This window comes from Phaethon lepturus, unplaced genomic scaffold (assembly GCF_000687285.1).
Source record: "Phaethon lepturus isolate BGI_N335 unplaced genomic scaffold, ASM68728v1 scaffold29392, whole genome shotgun sequence".
Classification (NCBI taxonomy): domain Eukaryota; kingdom Metazoa; phylum Chordata; class Aves; order Phaethontiformes; family Phaethontidae; genus Phaethon; species Phaethon lepturus.
In genome coordinates, this window is record NW_010523180.1 from 45906 (window position 1) to 62167 (window position 16262).

At 42.4% G+C, this 16262-nt stretch overlaps 1 protein-coding gene across 1 annotated transcript in view; it reads right to left on the reverse strand.

The window, feature by feature from the left end:
* Window positions 1-16262, reverse strand: part of UNC80 (unc-80 homolog (C. elegans)) — a 130592-nt gene that overhangs the window by 42566 nt on the left and 71764 nt on the right. The window contains exons 30-42 of the mRNA XM_010282051.1: window positions 14495-14602; window positions 13618-13756; window positions 10077-10258; window positions 9567-9698; window positions 8847-9033; window positions 7891-8019; window positions 7219-7362; window positions 5597-5697; window positions 4105-4191; window positions 3119-3302; window positions 2372-2466; window positions 1362-1451; window positions 871-972 (exon numbers count right to left, since the gene is read on the reverse strand). Coding sequence (XP_010280353.1) covers window positions 871-972; window positions 1362-1451; window positions 2372-2466; window positions 3119-3302; window positions 4105-4191; window positions 5597-5697; window positions 7219-7362; window positions 7891-8019; window positions 8847-9033; window positions 9567-9698; window positions 10077-10258; window positions 13618-13756; window positions 14495-14602 — 1680 coding nt within the window. The remainder of the gene's footprint in view (window positions 1-870; window positions 973-1361; window positions 1452-2371; window positions 2467-3118; window positions 3303-4104; window positions 4192-5596; window positions 5698-7218; window positions 7363-7890; window positions 8020-8846; window positions 9034-9566; window positions 9699-10076; window positions 10259-13617; window positions 13757-14494; window positions 14603-16262) is intronic.

Below are 16262 nucleotides of genomic sequence, written 5' to 3' on the forward strand. Positions count from 1 at the left end.
CCCGCCCCCCTATTTTATTTCCTGCCTATTGTAATCCTTTGCAGATACAGCTAGAGCAACTTTTCCCTAAACACTCAACCCTGTGCTACTGAGACAAATTTGCTTTTGTGTAAAACAGAGCATGTGGTTTCTACAGGTAAAATGAGCTCAACACCATTGTCTTACTGTCTAAAGAAATGATACTTGTAGGGGTTTGCAGCACATTAAAGGCACTGCCCTGCCACTGTAGTTAGGGTTTAGTTCCTAAGGGAGAGCTCCTGGGAGCTGCAGAACGTTAGCAGGATCGGACGGATTATCAGGTCACGGGGCTGGAAGATAGGGAGGACAGTGCTCTTCTGAGGGCAGATATTCCCTTGACAAAACAATTGCTACTGCTGTGCCTCTGGGAGCAGCTCTGGTAAGACTAGCATCTGAGAGCAGGACAAAGAAGAGAGGAAGGTAGCATTCTTTACAGTGAGAGGACAGAGAGGAAGGTATAACAGATAATTCCTGCTCCACAGCCAGACAGACTTGAGAAGAAAAGGTCTTAAATGGCTTCTTAAAGAGCCAGAGGTCACATTAAAGAAAGGAACAAGCAACTTTTGAAGCTGAGGCAACTGAAGCTCTTCTGGCCAAGTGTAGGAGAATGCAAAATGATCCGCCTGAAAGAAGCTGGCTGGAGAGAGTGGGAAGGAATTCACATTGCATTCTTTGACTCTTAAAATACCATACACCTGTCCAGTGGCACCAGGGCAGATTTCATGCCAATTGCTATTCCTCGAGCAAAGCTCTCTATCTGCATGCAGCATGAGTGAAGGCCTTTAAAGGAAAAAGAAAGGTTTATTTACAGGGTTTGTTTCTGGGCAGAGGTGTTTGGCAACAGTAAGATACCTGCTTCTGAATGAGCTCTTGACCTTTTTCTGGATGCATCTGCACCAGGTTGAGCTGAGGAGAAACTGACCTCCGGAAAGGATAAATGTCACGGACATAGGTCTGCCAGGAAAGGAAACAAGTGTATTTTAAACAAATGCTAATGTAACAGCATCACTCAACAGAACTGAATAAAAGGCCCTCTCTTAAGCTTTTGGGTAGGGGCTTTCAGAGAGCATCAGGCCTCATGGAAGAGCATAAACAGAAGAGAAATTTGCTCTTTTCTAAAAAAGCTAGACATTAATGACTTAAGAGCAAGGAACTCCACTTCTGCTTCTTCCCTCTTCTGTCAAACTGCAATCTTTCACCACACACAACTAAACACACAAGATGTGGTGCTCACAGGACAGAATTCTGTCTATGGGCTGCTTGTTCTCCTTTAGATAACCTCAATGTTTTAAAAGGGTCGAGATGGAAAGAATAAAGTCATCTAGACGTGACCTTTGCCTTACCTTGTTGTAATGAATAAGGTTCCATCGCTTATCCATTAAAAAGTAATGAGAAGACTGCGTTTCAGGTATGTTAAAAAACTCCAGACACTCCTGAAGAGGAAGAAAGAAAAACATCCTGTTACTTACTAGCTGTCTTGTATGAAGACCACAAAATCCAAAAGAAAAATATCCATCTAATAAAGTATAAAGGCACAAACCTGCATGCCTCTGTCAGGCTGGTACATTCTTCTGGCATTAATTCTTAATGTTGTTTTTAATCATAAAGTACATGAATACATTTGTGATAATCAAGGCATGCTGATATCACAGTCCTGAAGACTGATGTTACTTATTTTGATGTCTTCATATCGCACTTATTTGCCTGGCTATATGAGCCACATGAGTATTGCAGCTTCCATTTCCATACTATGTATTCATCAAGCTTTAGGGATAGGCAATGTACAGAGACACTGAAGTTCAGAACCTTCAAAGCACTGAGATGTGTGATTCCCAATAAAACTTAACATAGTTGGACAAAGTGAAGGCTTTTACAAATCTGTTTCCTATGTGGCTCAGTTAAGGCCATCCAGGAAATCTTTGGCAGAAGGGGGAACTGACCTCACATCTCCCAGATCCCAAGATACCATCATGGCTACCAAACCATCACTTCCACTCTGATCTTGATGATTCTGTTCAGTCTTTAGTATTGATAAAACCAAACATTTAAATGATTTATTTATTTATCCAAAGGATAGTATACAGCAATACCCAAGAAACCAAAGTGTCTTCAAATGTAGTTGCATTTGTGGGGCTTTGGCTGCCTGTGAGGTCAGGGCATTTCTGCTATCTTTAATATGGGATCCTGTTTCTTGCAACCAAGCTCTCATACAGAGACAGAAATGGCTGTTACAGCAAAACTTCTTTCCTCCACACTGAAAGAGGACAATCAGGCAGAATGTACTGCTGGCATACAGGTATGGCAGGTAAATGTACTATTAAGCAGGTCGTCCAGTTCAAAAACTCACTCCTACCTTCAGAAGAGCCTCAAACTGTGTGTCCTCATGGACGGGTAGCTGAGTTGGGATGTCACACTCATTCTGTCCATGCACGACAAGGGTCTTTGTGCCTAAAGGAAGAAAAGCAGTTGCATTCTCCCTGGCCTCTTTAATTAACTCAATTTCAAAAGACTGATCGTGGAGGAAAAGTGCTAGTTAAAATTCATTCCTGGTCAGACAGACAATGCCAGTCCTATCTGTTATGTATCCATTATGTAGTGTTAGCATAGTCTCACAATTCTACAGTTAATGAGAAATCAATCTGTTCCTAAAGGACTGAGTTGGCTTTAGCAGCGACCATCACACTGAGGAAGGAACAAACCTAAAAGGTTAAATCTCTTTTTCAGCAAGACATCTCTTGCCTAATTCGTGAAGTCCTAGGCTCACAGCATGCTCTTCTTGGGCTCTCGCAAGACTCAAATGAGAGGTTGCATCAAATCAAACTGAGTCTGAATGGTACAGTCTTAAAATGATCATCCTGCTAGCCTTTCACAGCCCAACTAGCAAAAAGCTCTGCTTGTTTTAGAGCTCTTAAAGTGGCTTTCTGAATCTCAGGGAATGATAGATGGAATTTACTGAGTCCTCAACTCAAGGAAAACTGATTTAGAATATGCAGCCATCTGTAGCAGGTTTTTTTTTGATCCAGCTCCGATGGATGTCCTTTTTGGTAGAAGGGGTCATGAACTTGGAAAGCAAGGAGATTTAAAGACTCGTTTCTTATACCTGGCATTGAGGCAGTCACCAGCAGCTTCACTTCACATTGTTCCTTCTTCATAGTCTGTTTGAGATCCTTGAAGAACAGTCCTTCTACATAACCCACCACTTCCCAAAGGAAGGTCAGTGTGGCAGAAATGGCATCCATGCCCCATTCACATGGAGTACGTACAAAATACATGATCAGTCCTACCTGCAGGTAATAAGTAAGAGGAATATCAGGTTGTACACACTCTTAACTGTGCAGAGCATAGTATAAACACAGAACAAGAATGTTCTTGTACCTTCCTTCACTTAGAGGGATAAACTCATTAAGCTTGCATCCTGAAAGTTTATACATACTACAGAACAATCTGCCTGTACCATTCTTCCTTTTTCTAGAGAGGATGAGGGGTGGGGGCAAAAAGTAATATTGCAGCCCAGACTTAAAAGCCATTGTAGATGAAGAAAAAGGAGAACCTCTGCAGTAAGAGAATTCCTATGCCTTTGTCTCTGATGTGCTGCTGCATAGACGACTCACAAGCAACAGAGGGCTCCTAGAGTAGCATCCATCTTGTCTGTTTTTCATCTCCTAACTGAAAGAATTGCAGTAAATGCATTTTCCACAACCCAGAAAGAAGTTTCTAGATTTGCTCCAATAGGATTGCCCAAGAGCAGAGCACTTTCTGATTCAAAATTAAGTAAAATAATTAAAGGTTTCTGGCACTGGGATCCTTCTATTGGTCTACAACTCATTGTCCGTGGTTGAATTCAGAAATCCATGACAGGTGGCTCAGGGGTTTAATAAAAAGTTAAAGGTTTATTTTCCTCTTCCTAGAAGGAATGAAAGGCTAGTGTAATCCTGGTGACTTGCACCCACAGCCAGAAGCAGATACGAGCTATAAAGGAAAAGTTAAGAGCATTTATTTCCTTGCAGATTGTGACATTAACTCCTTAGGACACATACAGGCAGAGGTGAGATTCTGGGTTGCACAGTAGACCCAAAAGCTACTCACCAAGTAGTTAAAGAGGATATGAGATGTCTGGGCAGGGAAGTCTCCAATGTTCAACAAAAGCTTCCTTAACATGTACATCAGCTCATCCTGGAAGAAGAGCAAATGGTTTTTCTTTCCGTCACAAAATGAGAATGGATTTCTCCCTTTTGTCCTCCCTGGTTTTGTTTCTTCCCATTTTTCTATACTCCCTTGTTCAGCTCTGTCTCTTGGTGCATGAAGTAGAACTATATGCTTGTGACTGCTCCCACGTTTCCCAGAATAAGGCCCAGGGGACAGCACCCAGGTAAATGTCTCTCTTTTTTATCGCAGAGGCCAATACCTCCTGTTGCGATTTGTACTAACTGTAGCATTCTGATTCTGCACTCCTCTCCCTGTGATAATCCCTGTATTGCTTATCACAACAAATGACAACCTAGATTATCTGTGAAATCTAGTTCAGCTCAACTCAACAGCTGTGGGTGCTGGATAGGAGGTAGGGACAGAATCTAACTTTTCTTCCTTTAGAGGCTGCCTGCTTTAAATATAGACTAAAACGTTTCTTACGGTTGGAAGGGGCTGTAAAGGGGATGGAATCTCACTGTCAGCTAAGGACAGACACACCACATAGATTTCTTCTACGGCCCTCACCCTCTTGACCCACAGCAGATTTGAGCTAGTGTTAGGGGCATGAATATGCACAGGACAACCCTAGCCAATGATACATCTGCTGAAAGCTTCCAAAGAAATACACCTGCTCTCTGTGTTCCGTACTCATGGTTGTAGTAGGCTTATGAAGAGATGGTAAAACAGCAGACTATGCTAGCTCAGGGGCCGCTGGGGCTGGACAGCATATAGCTTCCTTCTCAAAAAGCGAGCCTCTAAACTGAAATGGAAGCTTTGGGGACTATGGCTGAGAAGCCTCAGGAATAGTGAGGCCACTGAGACCTGATTGCTCAAGGAACCAAAAAGCAGTCTTTTCTGGCCTTTCTTGAGGTTTAATATTTATTTTGTAGTCAGTTCTTTGGTGGTGGCTTGGAAGATAGAGAGTGATATTATTGATATCGCACACTGGGTGGCAGTTGAGAAAGTGGTATGGCAGGTATCTCACTGCCTTTCATCCAGCCAGAACTTTCTTCTATAAAGCTCAGCCGTGGCACTAGAAAACAGTCTAATAAGCCAGGGAGAGACAAGGCCACCCCCATCTTTCAGAGAAAGCTAAACAGAGTGGCATAGGTGAAGCAATATTGCCTGTGTTAGATAGAAAGGGTTGTGCTTCACTAAGCAGCTGTTCAAAGCTTGGCTTAGAGCAAGTCAGATCCTTAGTTGGTGGTAAATCAGCTACGTTCCATTTACATTAGTGGACAAAGATTGAAGTTAACTGATGATATGGCCTAAAAGACTTGAGCTACATTATAATACGTTCTCCAGTCATGCCCACAGAGTGATTCTGCTTGCAGCTGTGCTCTCCTGCTCTAAGCAATACATACACCCACTGGTGAGAGAAAGAGTTTACCTGTCGGTTGCTGATTGTGAGCTTCTCAAGGAAATGGCGCAAAACCGTAGAGGGGTCTTCAATTAAGCAGTTCCAGAGGACTTGCTGAGCAACAGCGCTTACTGTAAATGAGAAAGAAAACAAAGTCAAAACTGTTTGCCTTGGAAAAGCCTTGAACTGGTACACTTAGACGCTAAAGTTCCTAACCTTCTACCACAATTGTCATTTTTGTACTGAAACACACAGGAGCCTCTATAAGGCACTAGAATTCCTGGTCAACCATACCTGGTCTACCACAATTGTCATTTTTGTACTGAAACACACAGGAGCCTCTATGAGGCACTAGAATTCCTGGTCAATCAGTACAGTCATCTCAAGCAATAATGATAGGTCTAACATTTGAACCTTCCCTAGCTACTGGCGATATGGAAGGAAGCAGGTCATCACTGTAGTCAGAGGAATAATAAAGAAATAACTATGTGGATTGACAACTCCAGGTGGACAAATATGGCAATTAAAAAGCACAAATTCATATACTTTCTTGTTCATGCATAGAAGGTAAATTTCATGGCGATTCATTGAGTGATTTTATATGGTATTGGTGAACAGTATTAGTCAGCAGGGAATTGTGTTGATGACCAACTCCCCAAAGTGTAATTAATTGCAATCCTCTGAAGATTAATAACAACAGAGAATTATTCTTTTTTTTTTTTTTTCCCCCCCAGTACGCAGTCCCTGATCGCAAAACGACACATACATAATTTAGGTGGCTGACTACACCCACCCAAAACTGAATACAAAATGTAACAGAAAGTTAAACGTGCAGTCAGCTGACTGATGAGTGATGAGAAAGGAAGGAAATACAACAGTTCACCATTTATAAACATTTTGGAGAAACAAACACAGAAAAAATGTGTTATTGGTTTACAAATACATCACACCATCACAAAATGTTCAAGCTGTGTATCGATGGCTTTCTGTTTGTCATAGGATCAAAGAAATGGTGGGAATAGACCTCTGGAGGTCTCCAGTACAAACCCTGCTTGGAGCAGGACTGTCTCCAACACCAGGTTATGTCAACCATGGCTTTGACTAGCCGAGGCTTGACAACTGCTGTGGATGGGGAATCCACTGACATTGCACTAAGCTCCTGGTTTTATGAAGTTTCTTCCAAATTTTTAACCTGAACCTCCCAAGTCGCAACCTCCGAGTTAGAGTTCCTCTAACTCTGCATTTCCTTTTCATCACACCAAACAAGCCCAGCTTCTGCAACCACTTCTCCCAGAACACCTATTTTAGGCCTCTTACCATCCTGGTATCCCCTCACTAGACCCCTTCCAGCTTCTCAACACCTTTCTTGAACTGGGGGCTTTTTTAGGGCCCCAAAAGAGCAAAAAAACCCTCAAAACCAAACACAAATAATGCAGAAAAGAACGAAAACCCCTACAAAATCACTTTTCTGTTGTGAATCTACTGTCAAATAAGCTTTTTAACAAGCATATGTACTCATAACAATATATAGCACGTACTACTTCTAGGAAACATGAACTGTGAGCAAATACAAGGCTGTGTTACACCTCTTTTCCACTTCAGTTATGCCACCCTTGAACAAGAATCATGTGAAATTTAATCTAGGTCAGTACCAGCTACTCCATCCTCCCGGACTTCTCCATCTTCCATCAAATGGACAATGGGGAGTACTGCTGCACAGATGCATGCTGGAAACACAGCTTGAGGTGGTTGTGGCACATGGTGGTTTGGAGTATGCTCTGTAGTGTGTTCTTCATCTGGAGGAATAAGGAGAATAGAAGGTGAATGTTAGTGAATAAGCCCTGGTATTATTCAGGCAGGTTAAGCTAAACATTTACGTTAGGTGCTGTACAAACAGAACAAAATGATAGGTTGTCTGATCACTGTACAAGCATGGCAGGTTTACTGCTATCTCCAAGAAGAAACTGAGCCTCCAGCCAACTTCTTGATCAAGAATTTTAATTGTAAATATATACTTTTTTCAATTTACATTTCTCTTCTTCTAGGGAACCCACTTTCTTTTTGAAAAAATCCCATTTCATTACCATTTTTCAGCCAAAGTGCTCTCCATGGCACTACTCTGTAAATGAAACATGAGAAGTGAAGGAAGACATTGTGACAGCAGGAGTGAATAAAATAACGCAGGGCAGTAATTTATTATAAAGTGGCTCAAGCTTGGGAATACATTCTGCAAAAGGAAACGCCACCAGCTTTACAGGTCAGCAGGGAAGGCTTCCAGTGATTGAAATCCTAGGAAAGGATACTCCAAAGTGAAGTCAACCCACCTTCTGCACTGACCGCTGACCGCACTGACCAGACAGAGCCACGACGGAAAGAATAGTTCCTATGAGACGTACTGGAGGTGCAGGAAGGACTCACAGAGAGACGGCGGGAGGCCAGGTTGGCAACTTCTTCTACTGACAAAGAGAAACAGGAAATGTCAATCCAGGTCCAACTGACAGACTTTCTGTCCTTTCTGAAGGACAGCACTTACAACCAAATTGGAACATTGAAAGTTCAAGTCAGGTAACACTCAAAAGGTACAATTTAAAATCTATAAACATCAGTCGGATAGGTAATTTGCTCATGCTTTGGGAACCAGCAAAGCATTGTTCCACACGAGTGTAAGAGTGTTCAGTGCTTTGGTGAGTCACACTGTAACTGAATCGGCTCTATACCTCTTTCCATCTACATCCTGTTAACTGTCATGGTTGCTGGTGCTTAGTTTTTCCTAAGAATTGAGATTTCTGCTCACAGCTTTCCTAGTGTATGTTTAGATCTGAAAATCGCCGTGCTCACCCAGTGGCACATACCTTGGAATGCCTTTAATGAAATCTTTGTGCTCTGTTAGCCTGGACCAATGAAAATCCTCACTCAAAGACTAAGCTTTTCATGACTCATCTCATGTAACTTTGACCATCTCAAAGTCTCGTACTGAGGTTGAGCTGGTCATCTAGACCCCATAAAGGTAGAAAACTCCAGTGACAATTCAGCCTGTCCTAAGCTATGTATCTTAAGACAGATACTGCCAAAGTGTGATTCCTCCTACTCTTTAGTATTATTAATAGTATTAAAGGGTTAAAGTTAGGAAAGACAAATTTCATTCCTGAGCATACCAAAGCAGGGACTTCCCTAACACTAAAAATCAATGTTCCTGGACATCACACCCCTAAGCAGTGCTCTGTGTTGGTGGCAGGTGCTCTTAGGTTCCCAGAATGCAGTTCCTTGCCCTGGAGCACACCTTCTTCTTCCTGCTCTGAGCTTGGTGGGCAGGTTGGTTCGTAGCAGGCCTCCTGAGTGATAGGGATGGCAGTGATGAGACTTGCTTCCCGGCCCAGGCGCTTCTTCTCTTCCTCCTGCTGCAGGTTCTTCAGGATGTGCTCTGCTCGCTGATGGGAACGTGACACAGCTCTGGCTGAAAATGACTTCTGTCAGAAAGACAAGAGAAGAAACACAGCCTAAAGTTAAGATGCATACATCCTGTGTTTTCTGCCAGAGATCTCAATGACATTCAGCAACTCAGTTTCTAAATACAAATTAGACTAGTGTTAGTTGAACAGAGATTCACCAGGAGACTCCTCTTGGAGTTACGTCTACAATAAGCCTTCACACAGACTTCTCTGAAGAGACATCACATGAACCAGATCAGAGAAAATGGTCTGTTAGAGAGTTCAAGTGAACTAATCTTTTCTTGGAGAGAGAACAGCTGTCTGCTCCTAAGATCCGAGTTACTGTCTCTCACAGGGATATAATATGCAGTACAGTACCTCAGCGAACAAACAGGAAAGCCTTATGCCCATGTAGAAAATTGTATGCTCTACACAGACAGTGTATAGCGTATTATTTTCCCAGATGAGGAAGGAAAGAAAATTCAGAGTTTAGCCCACATCTTTTGGCTTTAGCTTCCCCCATGCCACTAGAGAATAAAAACAGTGCTGGCTCTCACTATGTCTCTGCTTACCGACTGGTCTTCATTTATAGGATCTTGCACGCTCCCGCTGCACTGAGGGACCCACGGGGGGTCAAACATTGGCACAGATGGCATCCCCAGGACAGGAGAAGGCAGAGTGAAGTTTATACTTGGGGGAGGGATCTAACAAAAACACGGAAGACATTTTGTTACAGTAGATGATTATTAATGTTAGTATTGCTAATTAAACATGAGCACAAGTACCTAAGACATTAATTACCTCTGCAAATTTTTCCCAACTCTGTATCTCACTACACTGTAAAACCATGTATGACACAGATTTCTTTCTTTCTCTGATATTTTTCCTGACCTGTGTCCCTATTACACTCTCCCCATTTTGTACAGGAGTTATACACATCACCTTCCCCACTAGCGTGACTTACACAACCATTTTTTTCTCTAAACAGATTTTCAGGCAATTTCATGGCAGCGTGTCACTACACATCTATCCCACAAGGCAAGCTGTAAACGACAACATTGTGTTTCATGTGTCCTATCTACCTTAAAGATCTGCTGTGCTCCCTCTTCCATCCTTGGCCAGACTTGATACCTAAACCTCCAGAGCGTGTGAAATTTGAGAATGGCATTCAGTCTTTGCACTGTCTCTGGGTGATGAAATTCGGACATCAGCATATCAGAAACAGCTTCTGGCACTTTCACAGCACACAGCAGGAACATGGCAGCTGCAGGGAGAGAACATCTGATCATCTGTTTTCCTTAATACTGTGCTTATTTGTCAGAGAAAAACTGTAGCTGTACAAACCCCCACCAAAAGAAACCTAATCTTGGCTCCAGAAGTTAGATCAGCAGTCTACCAGACCCAGAAAAAATTGTACTGCTTCATGAAACCAAGCATGTGTGATTCCTCTTTTTGGAGCCACACAGCATTATATGTGATGCCCGTAAAAGGTTCTGGAAAACCTGCTTCGAAAATAAAAGACAGTTTTGCTTTTCTTACTAAAATGTCAGTCACGACTGACTAATTCGGTTTGGCTTTCAAAGATTCCACTTCCAAGTGATTTCTGTGATGATTAATAAAGGCTGATTTAACAGAAGCTCAGCCTTCCCCTCAGAGCAGGAGGCAGTGCCCCAGTAGAGGTCTCGCTGTCTATTTTCATGGATAAAACAAAAAAGAAACGTTCTTGGTTAAATGGGCACCATGCAATGACCACAATCTGCTTCCAAGAGAAGATGGAGTTGCCATGAATTGGGAGACAAAGGACCAGATCACAACGGAAAACAGCACAACAGAAGTTGAGCTGGCCCATGGTTGTTTCACTGGAGCATATTTGAACAGTCCAACTCCAGACCGATGAAGGCCAATTAATTTATATGGGTATCTGAGCGGCACTGAGCAGGAAACAAAAACAGGGGGAAGAGTGTTGCTGTGGGGGTTCAGTGGGTGTCAGAGAGTCCATGGCTTGCCACAGATCACTGGAGACAATTTCTCTAGATTTGGTGGCTGTTCCTCCACAGCAGAAAGAGGACATTTGCCATCGTGTTTGCCTCAACACCTAGTCAAAAGGTGCCAGGCATGAGACCTGTGCTGGTGGGAGGCAGTCTGAACATCTGCAGAAAACCTAGGCTGCTCTTTGAGTGCCTAGGTTCTGCCTTGCACTGCGAAGGCTTCAAAGATCTGTAGGATCCCTCCCATTTCACCAGCTCAGAGAACTTTCTACTTTCTGTTGTTTTCAATGTAACTATGTCAAGTCTTAGTAGGACTGATTTAAAGGTGTAAGCTCATACTGAAGTAACCAAAAAGAGAAATACAGCCTTGGAGAAGGTCAGTAGATGGTGCTGTTGTACACTAATACAGGAGTTCCTGTCTGCCAGCTTGTGGATAGCAACATTATGAGTTTTCAGGTTTTGACCTTGATAAAATAAATGCAATTTATGCTGGGGCTGAAATCACTCGCTACTAAAAAAGCTACTACAGACCCTCAAATGGATTTTAATCCTCCCTTCAGAAGGGGGAGGAGGAAGATGTATCTCAGAGGCTGCTTTGGAGGAGCAGTCAGCTAGTACTCTGCAGGAAGGAGCGGCAAAGCTTTTGTTCCCTTCCCTGTGAGCCATGGTAAGCTTTTGGTAAGAGAGAAAGAGTATCCAAAATTATTCCCCCAGAAGGGGACCTGAAGGGAGAAAGGAGTGCAGTTTCAGGGAGCTTGTTTCTCCTCTTTGTTTTGTTCCTTTCTCTTTCTGTCTGCACGTTTGGCCTGGGAAAGGCAAAGGTGAAGGGGAGAGCACGAGAGAAGACCTGTGGGCTGAAGAAATGCACTGTGCACTGGTGGAACAGATGGAAAGTGAGAGAAGCATGAAGAACAGGTAATGCATAGTCAAACAATGGACTTCAGGGCAGAATTCATTGCCAGCTGTGGCAAATGAAAGACTGGTAAGCTAGATTGAAGTGTGATGGAAAGGGGGAGCAATGTCTGAGGAACATTTCAAAATGCTTTCATTGCTAGCAGCTTTTGATAAAAATGCCTGTAATTTAATCTTCAGTGTAAGAACACTGGTGATGGCTCCCTTAGGTGCACAAATCTGGGGAAGATGGCAATCTTCAAGCCATTTCCTTGGGTGCTGGGGAGGAGAAAGGTAGAATTTGAAAATTGTGGGAGACTGGCTTACAAACAAATTTGATTGCTTTAATTTATGCTTTATTTAAGCAATCTGTATGTTGCATGTGAGGGATAGTCACAGTTTCTAGGACTGTGGGGCTCATGTTTTCTGAACATCTAGCATTAGCTAGCACACACTGACTATGAGTGCTTGGACAGGACAATAAAACTAGAAAGGATCTCCTGAGTCACATCATCTAATCCCTTTCACAAACTCTTGAACCTAAGTGCATTTGCTTTCTTTTCTCGTGGTTAGAAATATTCTGTTCTCTAGATGAAACAAGTAATAAAAAGTTCATACTTATCTTTATGCTACCATGGCTTAAATAATTCTTCCCCCTTGCCTGGTCTGCTGTGTTTATGGAGGGCAACAGTATCCCCTCTCAGTGTTCACCTGAATCTATTAAACAAATACCCTCATCATACAGGTTCTTCATTCTTCCTCCTGTCCTAACAGTCTTTCATTGTACCTGTCCCATGTAAATGTGTCTTTCTTCAGTGACCAGAATTATGCATGGATGTGCTGTGTTCTAGATAACTGTACAATGTGCTTTACAACAGCATTAGTATTTTGAATCTCTAATGAAATACCTCTTCTGACACATCCTGACTGTATACCGAGCTGAATTCTACTCGGTCAGTCATCTTGTGGCCAACTGGTATGCTCTGAGTTCCTCCAAACCTGTATCAGTGCCATGAGAGAAGATCTGAGCTCATAACAGAACAATTTTTCTTATTCGTTTGCAAGGACATAATCTTACACTCGGTAGTAATAAAATTTCATGCAGTGTCTGGAATTCTTTTTTCAAGGTAATACTATCACAGGTATATGATGTTCTAATCTTTTTCTGTCTTCAAGATGCCTCTCAACTATGTGCCAGCAGCAAATGTCATCTGCACAATTTAACACCAAATGGAAATGCAAAATTTAGATAAATACCCCATACCATAAGACTACTTATTGAGCAATGCTGCTGTCTCCATGCAACATGAGAATTTTCCTTTCAGCACAACAGAGGAGCTATGACAGTTCCACTCTCATTCCCTTTCTCAGTTTTTGTATCAGCCCTCAACTGGCACTAACAATTTCCATGAGGCAACATACAAAATACTTCAGTAAACTCTGGACGGATTAAATCACTGTTTTTCCTCTGCTTAGAAGCCCAGCTAAACACAAATACTAATTTTGATGCTCTCTAATCACCCACCACAACCAGGGGCTGAGAGATTGCCTTCCTTACCCTTCTGACCCACCTCTTTTGTACAGAGCACAAAAACACATGAAGGTCTATGAAAACCAAACAGCCCCCAAGAAATCCTTAATGTCATTAAGACTCCTCCGCTACAAAGCTGTCTTGCATGGCCCCGTGAACTACTGTGAGTTGTGCAGGCAGGGTAGCCATAACTAAGTGGTTTTGTTCTCTCACCTGCTGCTCCAGCCATGTGCTCATCCACACTAAGCAGAAGCTCCCACGCTGCAGGCTGGATGTCCCCATACATCTCTTCCGTGAGGATAGGAGCTGCCTTGATTAGCAGTGACAAAGGTGCAGGGGAGAGGCTCATTACCTGCAAAAAAACCAAACCATGCCTTACAGCTGAGCTGTGCAAACTGTCCACAGTGGACAACACACTCAGTAATTTTACCCTAGTTGTGGTCTGCATATTACCTGCTGATAACCTCTAATTTCAGCCATTTCACATAATGCTCTATAGAGTGTTGCTTTTAGCCTACACTGAAAGAGCAGTGTTTGCAAGCTAGTTCCTTGAGTCTGTTGCTAGTCACTCACATCACCAAAATATTGATAAAGATGACAAAAGGAAAGCCAAACTCTCCCAAGGTGGTGCACAGTGATAAAGACCCATGAAAATCTCATAGGCTGCCAAGAACAGGCCTGTGAAGAGCCTGTTGCTTCTTCAGGAACATCAAACAGGAAAGAACAAAGAAAACTATTGCTGTAAACTGACAGGTTGCATTTGAACACATTTGTGGATTTTTTAAAAGTTTTTTTACTTCAATTTTTTGTATCCCCAGTTTTGATGCATGTGTCGCTATGGGAAGTCAGAGATGCAGACTGCGATTTAATGGAGCTACATGTTTAGAGGATTCTTTGATGGGGTTACCTTAAGAAGCTTAAATTTAGCATTACTCAGCTGGGGAAAACATGCAGGGCTGAACCGACCGATATTCAGAAATGACAGTTCTTCACATTGGCTTAGAGATCCATATACATTTTCCTTCTTGTTGCAGTCTAACCTGACATCTATGTATCAGCCTCCCTAACTAGCATATAGCCTAGTCAGTACCTGGTGCCTGATGTATTTTAACATTCCAGAGTCCTTCTTCCCTTCCAAGTTGATATCGATCACTCTCTTTTTTAAAGAAGGAGTTCTCAAGCATGACTTGTCTGAGCACTGAAAGAAAAGAAAATGAAGCGGACTTCACATTTAGATTTCCCAAAATGTGGAAAGGGAGGAGATCATGTACTAGAGGAATTTCCATATACATGAAGCTGTCTAGTACCAGAGCTGTAGCACAGAGCCTTCTCCTGTGCTGGCAACAGGCTTACTATCAAGTGAGATGATGTATCTCATCCAATTTTCTTCTCTTTTCAACAATGCCTTTTGCCATTAAAAGCTTAAGGCAGAAGCCAGTAAACTAAATGAGGAATGTGAATGTGCTCTGCATGATCTTCATAGGTGGCACACCCCATGTATTTCAGGAGAACAGTACTTTAAGCAGGTTAGAGGTAAAAAGTCCATAGTTTCCCCCTAAAAAATTACCAGTGGAGGTGTTTAGTGTGTACAACACTGATTCCTCTCAGGTACATTTATCTTACCTTCTCTTCTTCCTCAGAAAGCGTAAGTGACAACCCATTTCAGGACCTGAGCTGATGTCTGCCTGAGAGTTGTCCCTAGCAGATTGCCAATGACAGTGATGATGACAAGTCTTTTTTATGTTCGTTATTCACACTACCAGGGACTTTTCCCAGAACGCCAGGTTGCCACAGACTCTTCTCCTCAAGCTAATAGCCTGCTGGTTAACACAGGGGTCCTCAGTCAGAGAGCTCACAAGCCCCATGGAGCACATAGCCATGTCTGCATATTGCAGCTACCACCAGCCTTTCATTCTGCAAGCTGTGAGAGTAAAAGAGAGGTTCCTCTGGAACCCAGATAAATGTGAAAATGGTGCCCATGCAGCCAGAGAATGAGAACATTTGAAGAACACCTGAGCATGAGGAACTGGGATGAAAAGTGTACTGTTACATAAAATTCAAAAGTTATCAATTGCTCTCCTGCAGTGAGGTCTGTACAAACACGGTGCCTGTGTTCGTAGCAAACCCCTAACCTCTTTTTTCCTTGCTGTTGTTCAAAGGCTTTGATGGTTTGACAGATGATGAAATGCGTATCACTTTGCTTTGCAATTCAAAGTTGGAGATGAAACAACACACAGCAATGCATGGTGTTCTTTTGCTACCTTTCATGAACATTGCCAGCAGCTCGTCTCAAGTCTGCCTTCTGTACAGGAAATAACTGCCTCTCTTCCTAAATAATTAAGTGATGCACTACTTTTTTGTGTCAGAGGAAATACATGGGGCTTACAAGTTTCCAGGAAAGCACAACCATTATCTGTTGTTTCATCTGCTCTGTGCTTTGTTCCACACAAATACCCTTCGATTTTCTAACTAGACAGGAAAAAACATCTGCTGGTTGATGAAGAAACATTATGAACTTGTTTCCTACTCCTTCATTTTCCACTTACAGGGATGATAGCCTCTTTACCCAACTGAAATCTGGATAAGAGTTTCATGAACACTTTTGTTTTCAATGTTACTGCAAAGTAGTTGCATGACTCTGCCATTACAAGTATTCAGAATAACTGTAGTCCTTCTGCTGTGGTGAGGAATATGAAAGTATTAACAATCTGTTGACATGATTCAGTTGGTGTGTGAGCAGGCACTTCACTGAGAGCAGAAAAGTAATACCACTGAAGTTAAAGGCACCACTTATATGGCTAAAACGGCACAATCTTGTTTGAATATCCTGCTGACCAAGTCATTAAAAGCCCTTAAAA